Source organism: Nerophis ophidion, linkage group LG08 (assembly GCF_033978795.1).
Source record: "Nerophis ophidion isolate RoL-2023_Sa linkage group LG08, RoL_Noph_v1.0, whole genome shotgun sequence".
Classification (NCBI taxonomy): Eukaryota; Metazoa; Chordata; class Actinopteri; order Syngnathiformes; family Syngnathidae; genus Nerophis; species Nerophis ophidion.
Window position 1 is genome coordinate 1552190 of NC_084618.1, and position 16372 is coordinate 1568561.

General features: G+C 36.0%; 1 protein-coding gene across 1 annotated transcript in view; it reads left to right on the forward strand.

Annotated features, from left to right (window-relative positions):
- Nucleotides 1-10622: 10622 nt before the first annotated feature.
- Nucleotides 10623-16372, forward strand: part of LOC133557135 (cerebellar degeneration-related protein 2-like) — a 16924-nt gene continuing 11174 nt past the window's right edge. The window contains exons 1-2 of the mRNA XM_061907378.1: nt 10623-10686; nt 11032-11145. Coding sequence (XP_061763362.1) covers nt 10623-10686; nt 11032-11145 — 178 coding nt within the window. The remainder of the gene's footprint in view (nt 10687-11031; nt 11146-16372) is intronic.

The window sequence follows — 16372 nt, forward strand, 5'->3', positions numbered from 1 at the left end:
CACAGCCGGTGTTTCCTTGTTTACATTCCCGAAGGTGAAGCTTTACTATGGAACAGAGCGGTCAAGCGAAAATGGTTCCCGACCACACGTCAACCGGCAGGTTTCGGTGAGAGAATTGTGTGTACGGCTTTTACCGTACACATGAGCGGAGCTTGCGTCGTTCTTCCTGCAGCTGTCAAAGAGCCAGCTGCCTGGCTTCCCTCAGAGACACTGGCGGTCACCACACCCGTGGCCACACCCCTCTGACTTTCAGGTACGACAGTATAATCTCACTACAACACTAGTAACACAATAAGCAGATAAGGGATTTTCCAGAATTATCCTAGTAAATGTGTCTAATAACATCTGAATTGCTCCCACTGCCCTCGCCTTTTTTTTTTTTTTTTTCTAGTCCTTCACTCTAACTTTCCTCATCCACAAATCTTTCATCCTCGCTCAAATTAATGGGAAAATCGTCGCTTTCTCGGTCCGAATCGCTCTAGCGGCTGGTGGCCATGATTGTAAACAATGTTCAGATGTGAGGAGCTCCACAACCCGTTCCATCACGCACATCGTCTGCTACTTCCGCTACAGGCAAGGCTTTTTTATTAGCGACCAAAAGTTGCCAACTTTATGGTGGATGTTCTCTACTAAATCCTTTCAGCAAAAATATGGCAATATGGTGAAATGATGAAGTATGACACATAGAATGGAGCTGCTATCCCCGTTTAAATAAGAACATCTCATTTTATCCATTCATCCATTTTCTACCGCTTAATCCCTTTTGGGGTCGTGGGGGGCGCTGGCGCCTATCTCAGCTACAATTGGGCGGAAGGCGGGGTACACCCTGGACAAGTCGCCACCTCATCACAGGGCCAACACAGATAGACAGACAACATTCACACACTAGGGCCAATTTAGTGTTGCCAATCAACCTATCCCCAGGTGCATGTCTTTGGAGGTGGGAGGGGCCTATCGGCCAGGTGCATGTCTTTGGAGGTGGGAGGGGCCTATCGGCCAGGTGCATGTCTTTGGAGGTGGGAGGGGCCTATCCCCGGGTGCATGTCTTTGGAGGTGGGAGGGGCCTATCCCCAGGTGCATGTCTTTGGAGGTGGGAGGGGCCTATCCCCAGGTGCATGTCTTTGAAGGTGGGAGGGGCCTATCCCCGGGTGCATGTCTTTGGAGGTGGGAGGGGCCTATCCCCAGGTGCATGTCTTTGGAGGTGGGAGGGGCCTATCGGCCAGGTGCATGTCTTTGGAGGTGGGAGGGCTTGGGCAGATCTTGGATCAAAATAGATAAGTGCTCCCGTCTCTTGCCGTCGTCCACAGTGGAATTTTCCAAGCCTTGTTTGGGTGCAACATAGACGACCTCTTGTCTGTTCACTGGGAACTCAGAGAACGGAAATTTGTTTTGATAATTGACAAACATTTTTATGACAGCGTTTTCTTTATTTTCATGACTATTTACACTGCAGATTGTCACTGAAGGCATCAAAACTATGAATGAACATGTGGACTTTTGTACATAACAAAAAAACATGTTTTATATTCTAGTTTCTTCAAACTAGTCCCCCATTACCAATACCATCATGTCCTTTGTAACGTCTCATCAAAAAATGATAGATCATATATATATGATTTTTGAAGTAATACATTTGTGACATGAAAAAACACAAATACTCAGTGGCCTAGTGGTTAGAGTGTCCGCCATGAGGTCAGTAGGTTGTGAGTTCAAACCCCGGCCGAGTCATACCAAAGACTATAAAAATGGGAGCCATGACCTCCCTGCTTGGCACTCAGCATTAAGGCTTGGAATTTGGGGTTAAATCACCATAAATGATTCCCGGGCGTGGCCACAGCTGCTGCTCACTGCTCCCCTCACCTCCCAGGGGGTGAACAAGGGTGATGGGTCAAATGCAGAGAATAATTTGGCCACACTTAGTGTGTGTGTGACAGTCATTGCTACTTTAACTGTTGCGATCCGTTACTCAGATCATCACATGTTTGTTCATTCTCCTTCCGACCCGCTTACTTCCTGTTTAGTCCGTCACCATGGTTACTCATCAGTCCACCTGCTAGTCTCGGTCCCGCACACCTGCTACTTATATAAGCCAGCCTTCTTTCTTCATTCTTTCTGGGTTCATCATTTGCTCTCATGCAACAGGTGACGACTGCTACTTTCTCTGTTTTTATATTCTCGCTAGCTTCTCGTGCCAAACCCTTGTGTTTTTTCCAGTTTACATACTGATGATTTGTTTTTACCTTTTGTGCCCACGTGCCATTTTACTTTGTCTATTTGTACTCATACTAGCGTTTTTGGTTTGCCTTTTTATTAGCTCCGGTGTTTCTGTTCATAAATCTATTACATCTTACCTTTGTTGTGTTCATCGTTTTGACGCATCCTCAAGGGAATCGAACCCTGCACCACAATGCCAAACAGACGTCACATTAACGTCAACTTTTAATGAGTGCAAAAAAAAAAACAATCTTTTGTTTACTTTTTGCTACCAAAATAAAACATTAAGTAGTTTTGCTAATGAAGATGAAGTCTAATAAACCAGCTTTGTTCTTCTCCAACGGCTCCCTAGTGGTTGAGTGCAACAATTTGCTCAACAACAACAAAAAAACCTGGGAGTGATACCTCTCACATGGAATACACAATCTTCACAGCCTGCGTTCAATTCGAGAAGATGACAAAACATTATAGCTAGTATCGATGTTATTTAAACACTGATACAGTTTGCGGTTAAATAAAGAAAGAGTGAGCAATCCCAGTAAACGAAGTAAAGACTTTATAAACATGTTGTGCCAACTGCTGCAAAACATCAAAATAGTTTTTCTCCTTCGCTGTTCACTTTTGGTGTGGGGACAAGTGTCTCCAATATTGTCCACACCTGTCTTCATCTAAACACAGCAGTGTCTCTTAAACGCACGGCAGGAAGCCAGGTCAAAGGACGTTAAAACCAAGCGCTCGGCTCCATTTACTCTTGAGGAGAAATCTCCGGAGCAAAGTCTGTGTAGTTAGTCAGCCATGATTATCCAGACAAACGATGCCTGACTTCCTGTTGAATGAGAAGGTGTGTCCAGACTTCTGTGTATTGTAACCCTTAGGGCAGTGGTTCTCAAACGGGGGTACTTGAAGGTATGCCAAGGGGTACACAAGATTTTTTTTAAAATATTCTAAAAATAGCAACAATTCAAAAATCCTTTATAAATATATTTGTTGAATAATACTTCAACAAAATATGAATGTAAGTTCATAAACTGTAAAAAGAAATGCAACAATGCAATATTCAGTGTTGACAGCTAGATTTTTTGTGGACATGTTCCATAAATATTGATGTTAAAGATTTATTTTTTGTGAAGAAATGTTAAGAAGTAAGTTGATGAATCCAGATGGATCTCTATTACAATCCCCAAAGAGGGCACTTTAAGTTGATGATTACTTCTATCTGGAGAAATCTGCATTTGTAATTGAAGCACTTGTATATTTTTCAACAAGTTTTTAATTATTTTTATATATATTTTTCCAAATACTGTATTACCTTGAATTGCAACCGGGGCGCTAATTAATTTAAAACCTCTTCTCACTCCTGCGCTTACCAAAGGCATGCGGTAAAAGTAAGCATGCGCTAATTATTTTAAAACCTCTTCTCACTCCGGCACTTACCAAAGGTATGCAGTAAAAATTTGAGTGTGATGTAAGCTTGGACCTTAAATCCTACTGAATAGCTCTTAATCTTCTTCCCTTTGTGCGATTTCAAATTACCGGCATTGAAATCAGCCTCCTCCATTTTGAAAATGGCAGGCACATACTATATTCCCTGCGGCAATTCAAGGAAATACGGTAGTTCAAGAAAGACCACTACAAATGAGCAATATTTTTGCACTGTTATACAATTTAATAAATCAGAAAGTGATGACATAGTGCTGTATTTTACTTCTTTATCTCTTTTTTTCAACCAAAAATGCTTTGCTGTGATTAGGGGGTACTTGGATTAAAAACATGTTCACAGGGGGTACATCACTGAAAAAAGGTTGAGAAGCACTGTCTTTGGGCTCACCTCAATTTTGGGCAACGTTTGAGGTCCCGGGGACCCAAAAGAGTCTCGATCGCTAAAGTGTATAAATTAGTCGTATAGCAATATTTTATTTTATTTTTATAACTTAAATATATGTAGATCAACCTCAGATCTGTCCGTTGCATAAAGCTTTTATTTTCTTTTGTTTATTTCCTTTTTTTCAAATGGCAAAACAATTTTTAAATGGCAAAAACGCCAAATTTGCAATATATTCCCTAATTTTTTTTTCTAAAATGTAATATTAGATTAGATATGAAGTAATTAGAGCAGGTGTGTCCCTAAGCTCATTCTAGAAATAAGATTAAAAACATTCAAAACAGAAAAAGTGGTATAAAAGAGAAAACAGGTGAAATGTGACAAGAAAATGTTGCAATGTTTACTCCAATAACACAAAGCTGCCATGCAGGCTGTTATTATTATTATTTTTTTTAATAATAATAATCTAAATCAATGTCACATTAAATATTCCATTTTGAGATATTTTTTGGGGAAAATGTTGCATATTTTGTGTTTGCCATATAAAAAACAAAAGTTGTTTTTTCTAAAGAAGGGCCTAATAATGTCAGAGTTGCCACTGACAGTTTGTTTGTGTTTTAGTTTCTCCTCCGTCTGTTTAGTATTTCCTGTCCTTAGTTCCTGTCTAGTGCTCTTATTTTGATACAGCTTCCTGTTTGTCTCTCTGTGTCAGCTGCGGCTGATTGGCATCTGGTCACACCTGGTGTCAATCAGCCAGCTCCTACTTTACCTGCTTTGTTCCTCCAGTCAGTGCTGGATCATTGTATTGCATTGTCGTTGCCACATGTCACTCTTGTCGTGTCATTTTGTTACAGCTACTACCTGTCGTGCTACACTTTGTCCTGGTCGTCGTAGCGGTAAGCTGTTTCTGTTAGCATTAGTTATTTCCAGTTTTTCTGTTTGCTATCTGCTGGCTTCCATGCTAAAGTTCCTTTTTGTTTTTCTAGCTCCCAGTGCTAGCTCCCTTAGTTTGTTATTCCGCCCACGTGCGTGCTTTTTGTTTGTTCTTGTTTAGTTTTAATTAAATCATGTCTTCTTATCCAATGCCTGCCTCCATCTCTGCATCATGGGGTTCAACAACAAATACCCCTGACAAATAAGAACAAACAAAAAACATGAACAACAATAAAAGTTATAATTGAAAGATGGATCCGAAGTTGATCTCAAGTTGATTGTGTCTAAAGTAAACAGTAAAAAAAAAATAATAATAATGTATATATATATATATATATAAATATATGTATGTATATATATATTTTTTTTAATGAGTAGGACCCTTTTGGATCCCCAATAATTATAGTGCGACTTTTTTTTTTGTTGTGTCATTGCTAAAATAATAATAACTTGAAATCAATGGTGTTATGTGTCGACATTTTTAAGGCTCCAATTGTTCTATAATCTCAAATATTCCACTTTAAAATTCTATTGGCAGAAACTATTGCATATTTTGTGTGTGTTTTTCCATAACAAAACAGGGTTTTCTTTGACAAAACGGGCATACAACTTAAATCTTTAAAAACGTTATATTGACAAGTAGACCTAATGTTTATCTACAGCATGGGTGTCAAACTCTGGCCCGCGGGCCAAATTTGGCCCACCGTGTAATTTAATTTGGCCCTTGAGGTAATATCAAATTAACATTAGAGCTGGCCCGCCGGTATTATAACACCACATTCACCACTAATACTCATACTTACCAACCCTCCCGATTTTCCCGGGAGACTCCCGAATTTCAGTGCCCTTGCCGAAAATCACCCGGGGCAACCATTATCCCGAATTTCTCTCGATTTCCACCCAAACAACATCATTGGGGACGTGCCTTAAAGGCACTGCATTCAACATCCTCTACAACCTGTCGTCCTGTCCGCTTTTTCTCCACACAAACATTGTGCCGGCCCAGTCACATAATATATGTGGACTTTACACACAAGCAAGTGAATGCAAGGCATACTTGGTCAACCGCCATACAGGTCACACTGAGGGTGGCCGTATAAACAACTTTAACACTGTTACAAATATGTCCCACACTGAGAACCCACCCATAACAAGAATGACAACCACATTTAGGGAGAACATCCACACCGTAACCAAACATAAACACAACACAACAAATACCCAGAACCCCTCGCAGCACTAACTCTTCCAGGATGCTACAATATTTGAAAATCGATTTTGCATGTCACTATAAAGTTATACAAGCCTTGCTCGTTCAATATTCAATGCAAAACTTGTTTGGGTCCCATTTAATAATTTGTTCAACCTTGGGCTTCACGGTGGCAGAGGGGTTAGTGCGTCTGCCTCACAATACCAAGGTCCTGCAGTCCTGGGTTCAATCCCAGGCTCGGGATCTTTCTGTGTGGAGTTTGCATGTTCTCCCCGTGAATGCGTGGGTTCCCTCCGGGTACTCCGGCTTCCTCCCACCTCCAAAGACATGCACCTGGGGATAGGCCCCTCCCACCTCCAAAGACATGCACCTGGGGATAGGCCCCTCCCACCTCCAAAGACATGCACCTGGGGATAGGCCCCTCCCACCTCCAAAGACATGCACCTGGGGATAGGCCCCTCCCACCTCCAAAGACATGCACCTGGGGATAGGCCCCTCCCACCTCCAAAGACATGCACCTGGGGATAGGCCCCTCCCACCTCCAAAGACATGCACCTGGGGATAGGCCCCTCCCACCTCCAAAGACATGCACCTGGGGATAGGCCCCTCCCACCTCCAAAGACATGCACCTGGGGATAGGCCCCTCCCACCTCCAAAGACATGCACCTGGGGATAGGCCCCTCCCACCTCCAAAGACATGCACCTGGGGATAGGCCCCTCCCACCTCCAAAGACATGCACCTGGGGATAGGCCCCTCCCACCTCCAAAGACATGCACCTGGGGATAGGCCCCTCCCACCTCCAAAGACATGCACCTGGGGATAGGTTGATTGGCAACACTAAATGGTCCCTAGTGTGTGAATGTTGTCTGTCTGTGTTGGCCCTGTGATGAGGTGGCGACTTGTCCAGGGTGTACCCCGCCTTCCGCCCGATTGTAGCTGAGATAGGCGTGAGCGCCCCCAAAAAGGGAATAAGCGATGGATGGATGGATGTTCAACTTTGGCCCGCAGCTTTGTTCAGTTTAGAATGTTAGCCCACTCTTTATTTGACTTTGACATCCCTGCTCTAGAGATTTAAACCTTGAATAACAATAATAGAAAATAATGACACATTTTAAATATTTTTTTGGACCAAAACCCTTTGGGGTCCATGGGATGAAGCCTGAGTGGAGGCCTGAATATATATTTTTACACATATATAGTATTGGTTTTTTTTAAAAAAAACATCAAAATGGCCCCCGCTTGCTTTGATTTTTCAGTGTGGCCCTCAGTGGAAAAAGTTTGGACACCCCTGAATTAGAACCTTAATTAGGTGAAAAAAAATGTTCTGATTTATTATTGTTTTTTTTAAACACACTAAATGTCTCGGGGATCCAAAAGGCCCCCACTCATAAAAATGTTCAAAATCAACACTTTCCCTCCTTAAATCAATAGATCCACTTCACATCTATTTGTTGCAAAAAGCTTTTATTTTTATTATTTTCTATTTTGTGTCCTTTTTTAAATGAAGGCCTGTTCTTAACGGCAAAAACACCAAATATGCAATAACACACTTTTCAAAATGGAATATTTGATGTGCAGTAATGAGAGCCTTAAATATATAATAATAAAACGCACACACAAAAACATTGGTTTTGAATTATCATTGTTTTTTTTGATCAATGAAAGTGAAAATAAAAAAAACACACAAAATTTTGGGGGGGACTTATTATTGTTTTTGGAAAAATGAAAGGGCGCCCCCCCACAACCCCAAAAGGGAATAAGCGGTAGGAAATGGATGGATGGAAAGTAAAAACAAACAAACACTAAATGATCCAGAAATCCCCCACTCATAAAAATGTTTTTTTAAAAACACCCCCCTACCCCCATTTTTTTTTAATATTACTGTTAAAATGTTACATACAAATAATACAAATCAACACTTTCAATGCTTAAATCTATAGATGTAATCTATTCGTTGCATTAAGTTTTTTTTTTAGTTTTTTTATTATTGTTTTTTTTGAACAAGGAAAGTTTTAAAAATCACACTGAAGATCTTATGGATCCAAAAAGCTCCCGCTCGTAAAAATGTTAAAAATCAATGCTTTCACTGCTTAAATCTATACATCAACTTCAGTTATGTCTGTTGATTTTTCAGTAGTTTTAAAGTAAAACTATCATTAAAAAAAAAGCATGGCAGCTTTCTTATTAGTGTCAATATTGCAACATTTCCTCGTTACATTACACTTGTTTGCTCCTTAATTCCACATTTTATATTTTTTTGCGTAAAATAATTTTTTAAATGTGCGCAGGCTTCATTTTGGACACCCCTGCTGTATGACCTTCTCTCTCTCTCTCTCTCTCGCTCTCTCTCTCTCTCTCTATCTATCTCTCTCTCTCTCTCTCTCAGTTTATTGCTGACAGATGCAAAGCCCAGATGGCGGAGGAGAGAAGATGGATGCATGGCTGGGTGAAGTGGGGATAACACCAGCGACAGGCAGGTGAGGGCGGAGCACCAGAAGGAGATAATAATAATAGATTTTATTTGTAAAAGCACTTTACGTTGAACAAACAACCTCAGAGTGCTACAGCGCATTTAAAAAAGCAACAACGCTAGAACCACAAATAACTGCCCCCAACAAGTCAAATAAATAGTAAAACAAAATAAAAAAACTACAACAGCCTAATCGCTAGAACGAGCACACATGTATCTAATAAATGCTTTTTTTATTTTTTTTATTTTTTTTTAAAGAAAGGTTTTTAAGCCTTTTTAAAAAGTATTCACAGTCTGTGGTACTCTCAGGTAGTCAGGGAGGGCATTCAAAAGATTTGCCATTTTACACTTGATGGTGGCTCAAACTAAGCCTTTTTTCAAAAAGCATTCACAGTCTGTGGTGCCCTCAGGTAGTCAGGGAGAGCGTTCTAAAGATTTGCCATTTTACAATTGATGGTGGCTCAAATTAATATACAGCAAAAGCTTGATTTACGAACTCAATTGGTTCTTGAACAGGGTTCGTAAATGGAAAAGTTTGTGTACAGAAGCATATTTCTTGCTCCAAAACAATGTAAAGATGAATAATGGGCACTAGTCTCAACAAAAGTCCCTATTTTAGTGAAGGATTGTATGCTTTGAACACAATATAATGTGCTATACAACAGGTGTCAAACTCAGGGCCCCGGGGGGCCAGATGTGGCCCGCAAAAGTCTGGACATCATTTAAGTACTCTTATCTTTTTTTACTAAATGTATTCCTTCTTTCTGTTTTGACAGAAAACAAATAAATGCACTGCATTCAATTGTATTCAACTTTAAAGGAGTATTACGCTTTATTGGGAATGTTGCCTATCGCTCAGACGTGATGACAAATGTATATTTTTAAATGCATTCCAACTCCTAAATACACGCAGGTGAAAGTCTGCTTACGACGGAGAAAAAGGGAAGTCCTCCATTTCGCCCAGAAAACTATTTATAGTTGGTTGACTTTGACAGTCTAAAAATAATAAAGACGCGAAAAGACAGTCATTCTTCATCTAAACTGGACCATAACAATATTCGATAAATCGGCATCGTATAGTAAGTAATGTTTTATTATGTTTGTCGGCTTTCATGGCGTCATGATGCGTTTAAAAAAAAAAATGCGTATGCTTAAAATAATCAAAATATTTACATTTGAAGTTATTTATTACGGAAAAAAAAAAAGATTTACTAATTACTGAACCCAAAATGTAATTGAATTATTAGTAGAATTGCATTTTCATAAATCAAAGTTACTATATATATATATATATATATATATATATACATATGTATATATACGTATATATACATATATGTACATATATACATATATATATATACTCACATATATATATAAATATATACATATATATGGATATGTATAGAAATATAAGTATGTATGTATATATATATATAGGTATACATATATATGTGTGTATATATATAGGTACACATGTATATGTATATCTGTATATATGTACATACATATATATATATATATGTATATAAATATGTATGTATATATGTTTGTATATAAATATGTGTATATATGTACATATATGTATATATGCATATGTGTATATATATATACATATGTATATATATGTTTACATATATATATACATATTTATGTATGTATATGTATATAAATATATGTATACATATGTATGTGTATATATATATATGTATATACATACACATACATATGTATACATATATTTATATATGTATATAAATATATATATAAATGTGTATATATATATATATATATATTATGATTTTAAAAATTCCAACTCAAAGTCAAAAAAGTAAGGCTAATAAAAGTAATTAATTTAGATTTATGAAAATACATTTTTTTTAATGATTCAATTACTTTTCGGGTTAAGTAACCGGTAAATATCAAAGTTTAATATAATATAATAATATGAAGTCTTCCGTTTGTCATTGAAATGGCGCCCTCTTGTGGCCACAAGTACGTGGCGCGCAGCCATGAGACGCAGGTGTCACTAGCAGGTTAGGAACCGTAAGATCATACCTTCAATATAAAAGCTGAAAATGACCTACGCGTACTAATACATGACACACTTTATAGAAAATAACTTTTCTTATCAGTAAAAATATCTATTTTAATAAGTTAACATTCGATTTCATATATGTCTGTTTTGGGACGAGACTTCACTGTACCGAATTAAGTGATCGGTTCAAATAAGGGCTTTTATTTTGGAGTCCCGTCAAGCGGAAATGGTCGCACTTGACACAGCGGGGTGTCCTCATGATGATGCCGCAGCAGTCAGACAAGCGCCGTACAAAAAGACACATTAAAGTGTCTCCTCGTCATGTAACTCTGATTCTTGCAAGTATTGTCGGCCATTGACGTTCCAGCTGAGAATATGTTGACGGACGTGAGCGTGGACGAAGAGTTCGAGCTGAAGGAGGAGGAGCCATGGTACGACAAGCAAGACCTGGAACGCGGTAAGCAATGTCCCCGCCATCGGGGCGACTCAATTACCTTCTGCACACTAAAGGGACAAGCGGTAGGAACAATGGATGGATATACGCTGCTAAGTAAAAATGGAATATGGCTTTATTGATAAAAGACCAAATGAGTGGAGGTGCAGAAAGTATATATAAATATATATATATTTATTTATTTGACATTGATGGCTGCAACCTTGTCAGCATGATTAGTCTTTTCTCACATCTTCATTTCATTGAGAATTATGTTGACAAGCACATAGTTGGAGATGATTTTAAAGTCTTTGATTGTGTTGTGTGCTGACCTCCACTGGCTGCTGCTGAGCTGGGCAAGTCCTTGCTGGATGTGGAACCATATCTGGAACAATGTGCGAGGGAAATTGAGGTATTTTTATATATATATATATATATATATATATATATATATATATATATATATATATATATATATATATATATATATATATATATATATATATATATATATCCATATCCATAGTGCAGGCATCCAGTTTCAACTTTTTAAGGTCAATGCAAGTGTCTTAAAGGAGGGATCATATTTTATACACATATATATATATATATATATATATATATATATATATATATATATATATATATATATATATAATGTATGTGTGTGTGTATATTTATGTACGTACATGTGTTACCAAAGTGAATGGACCATGATTAGTTTTTAATGTTATTGCAAAAATTGTCAAAGTGGATGAAAAATTGTCAACTTGTTTTATCAAAGTAATACTGGGGATATAAAATATATTTTCAAAAATAGTTTATATTAGAGATTAAATACATTTTATAATGGATAAATCATCTTGCAGTATTTTATCTTGGTTCGATTAAAAAGAAATGTGTAGCAAACATCTAACCTTCCAGGAAAAAAATTACATTTTGGAAAAACTCAATCTGCTTAAACGCTTGTTTCTGCCTTAAATGCTTGAAAAATGCTTAGAGTTTCCTTAAAATGTGCGAAAAGTGTTTAAAAATGATTTAAAGTGGCTGGTCGAAGCTTGATTTCTGCACAAAACACTTGAAAAACTGTAACTCTGCTTTAAAAACGCTTGATTCTGCTTGAAATGACAGAATAATTCTTGAATTTTTCATGCTCAAAATGCTTGAAAAACACTCAAAATCCGCTTAAAATGTCTGAAAACACATTTGCTTGGAAAATACGTGATTTGGCCTAATATGCTTAAAAATGCTTGAATTCTTCGCAAAATGCTTAAATTCTGCTTAAAATGTCTGAAAAACTATTTCACTTCAATTCCTCAATAAATATTTATCAAAGTGTTGCCAAAAGGACCATGAGGCTGCAAAATTAGTTTTTAATCTTATTACGAAAAATGTCAACGTACATTAAAAAATGTCAACTTGTTTTATCTATAAAGTAATACTGGGGATATAAAATATATTTTCAAACTTAGTTTGTATTACAGAAGAAATAAATAATTTTAGAACGGATAAATCATTTTGCAGTATTTTATCTTGGTTCGCTTGAATAGACATGTTTTTTAAAAATGTGCAGCAAACATGTAAGATTCCAGGAAAAAAACTAGAATTTTTGATCAAATAATTGAAAAACACTTATATTAGGCTTAAAATGTCTGGGAAAAACTAAAATTTTTGGTAAAATACTTTAAAAAATTCAATGTAGCTTAAAATGTGTATAAAGACTTGAATTCTGGATAAAATATTTGAAAAACACTTAAATTCTTCTTAAAATTTCTGGAAAAAACTCAAAATCTGCTCAAGCACTTGCTGCTGCCTTAAATGCTTGAAAAATGCTTAAGTTCTTCTCAAAATGCCTGAAAAGTGTTTAAAAATAACTTAACGTGGCTGGTAGAAGCTTGAATTATGCGTAAAACGCTTTAAAACCTCTTAATTCAACTTGAAAAACTCTTGATTCTGCCTAAAATGACTGAAAAATACTTGATTTTTTTTCCATGCTCCAAATGCTTGAAAAACACTTAACATCTGCTTAAAATGTCTGAAAACACATTTGCTTGAAAATACGTGATTCTGCCTAATATGCTTAAATTATCCTCAAAATGCTTAAATTCTGCGTGAAATCTCTGAAAAACTATTATTGTCAAAGTAAATTAAAAAACGTCAACTTGTTTTATCAAAAAGGTATTACTGGGGGTATAAAATATATTTTCAAACCTAGTTTATATTAGACAATAAATCAATCATTTTATCTTGCAGTATTTTATCTTGGTTAGATTAAATAGAAATGTGCAGCAAACATGTAACCTTCCAAAAAAAACTTCAATTATGGATAAAATACTTGACAAACAATTAAATTTGGCTTAAAACATCTGGTAAAGAAACCTTAAAAATAGTTACTTAATTGAATGGAACATAAGAGTGTGGCTTACTGGGGATTTAAAATACATTTTCAAACAGTTAATATTGGAGAATAAATAAATAATTTTATAACGGATAAATTATCTTGCAGTATTTTATCTTGGTTAGATTTATTAGAAATGTTTTAAGAAATGTGCAGCAAACTTGTAAGATTCCAGGAAAAAACTTGAATTCTGGATAAAATACTTGAAAACACTTAAGTTCAGCATAAAATGTCAGTGGGAAAAACTTCAATTGTGGATAAAATATTTAAAAAAAAAAAAAATTAAATCCAGCTTAAAATACCTGGTAAAAAAAAAAAAATTAAATAGTTAATTGAATAGAACCTAAAAGTACAAATTAATTGTATTATCAATCCATCCATCCATTTCCTACCGCTTGTCCCTTTTGGGGTCGCTTGAGCCTATCTCAGCTGCATTTGGGCGGAAGGTGATGTACACCCTGGACAAGTCGCAACCTTATCTCAGGGCAGTTGTATTATATATTATTACAAAAAAAATAAAAAAATGTTTATGATATTATTACAAAAAATGTTTTATTATATTATTACAAAAATTTTTTTTATTGAATTATTACAAAAAAAATTGTCAGTGGACTTGAAAAAAGTCAACTTTTATTAAAATAAAGAAAGTACTCATGAGGATATAACAACATATATTTTCAAACGTAGTTTATATTAGAGAATAAATAAATAATTGTATAATAGATCAATCATCTTAAGAGTATTTTATCTTGGTGAGATGAACTATCTTTTAGGAAATGTGCATCAAACTTGTACAAATTAAAATCTCCAAAATATATTGGATCAACTTTCCCTGCTAAAGATTTCATGTAAAAATGGCATAAATGTTTGTCCTGTAAATGTTGCTTTGGTGATCCAACGTCTGACTTTGGTGTCGATGAGGAGTTGGAAAGCTGCAAAGTGAAAGAAGAAGAAGAAGATGAATGTGAGGAAGGGAAGATTTATTCAGAAGAATGTTTGTGGTGCTGAAGATGATGTCTGCACTTCTTTAGGAGCACAGCTTCCTTTTAATGTCTGTACTTCATCTTCATTATGCACTTCTAGTTCCAAAACACTTTTTACATGATGACTTCATATTTGGACGTGTACTTAAGTGTTTTTAAAGCGACCCAGCAGAAAAATGCACCGCTGTGAACAATTACTTTGGCTCACTTGGGACTTACATGTAAAGTGCTGACAAGGCGTGTAATGTTATAGTCAGACTGTCCTAGTGGTACTACGGACAAAACACTTCATTAAACAGCCATGTGATCTCAATTTAATGAAAAAAGAAAGAAAATAAGCCAGGGGACAGATGTCCTGGTGCCCAGTACCTGGAGCTCCTGATTTTTCTGCAATTGAACATACAAAAAGGGCAACGTTTGAATGATAGAGTTGACATAAGTGCATTCATCCAAATAAATCACTGTCTTTTTCACTCACTGTTATTTAGTCACTACAATAATTACAACTTGTGTTGACATCCACGGGAACCACATGGGTTAGCCTACTCTATACAGTATTTACACCTTTTCTAGTGTTCACTTCACAGCCACAGATGCTTCATGTAGTTATTTACATTATTCACACATTACTTTGTCTGTTTCAGTCACTGCAGTAATTACAATTTGTGTTGACATCCACAGGAACCACATGGGTTAGCCTACTCTATACAGTATTAACACCCTTTCTAGTGTTCACTTCACAGCCACAGATGCTTCATGTAGTTATTTACATTATTCACACATTACTTTGTCTGTTTCAGTCGCTGCAGTAATTACAACTTGTGTTGACATCCACAGGAACAACATGGGTTGGCCTACTCTAAAGCAGGGGTCACCAACGCGGTGCCCGCGGGCACCAGGTCGCCCGTCAGGACCAGATGATTCGCCCGCTGGCCTGTTCTAAAAATAGCTCAAATAGCAGCACTTACCAGTGAGCTGCCTCTATTTTTTAAATTGTATTTATTTACTAGCAAGCTGGTCTCGCTTTGATCGACATTTTTAATTCTAAGAGAGACAAAACTCAAATGGAATTTGAAAATCCAAGAAAATATTTTAAAGACTTGGTCTTCACTTGTTGAAATAAATTTATTTATTTTTTTACTTTGCTTCTTATAACTTTCAGAAAGACAATTAAAAATTAAACCTTAAAAATTATTTTATGATTTTTAAACACATATACCGTTTGACCTTTTAAATTCCTTCCTCTTCTTTCCTGACAATTTAAATCAATGTTCAAGTAAATTTTTATTTTTTTAAATTGTAAAGAATAATAAATACATTTTAATTTAATTCTTCATTTTAGCTTCTGTTTTTTCGACAAAGAATATTTGTGAAATATTTCTTCAAACTTATTATGATTAAAATTCCCAAAAATTATTCTGGCAAATCTAAAAAATCTGTAGAATCAAATTTTAATCTTATTTCAAAGTCTTTTGAATTTCTTTTAAAAAATTTGTTCTGGAAAATCTGGAAGAAATAATGATTTGTCTTTGTTAGAAATATAGCTTGGTCCAATTTGTTTTATATTCTAACAAAGTGCAGATTGGATTTTAACCTATTTAAAACATGTCATCAAAATTCTAAAATGTATCTTAATCAGGAAAAATGACTATTAATGTTCCATAAATTCTTTTTTTAATTTTTAAAAAATGATTCCAATTAGCTACTTTTTCTCTTCATTTTTTTCGGTTGAATTTTGAATTTTAAAGAGAAGAAATTGAAGATAAACTATGTTTCAAAATTTAATTTTCATTTTTTTCGTGTTTCCTCCTCTTTTAAACCGTTCAATTAAGTGTTTTTTTCATCATTTATTCTCTAAAAAACCTTCCAT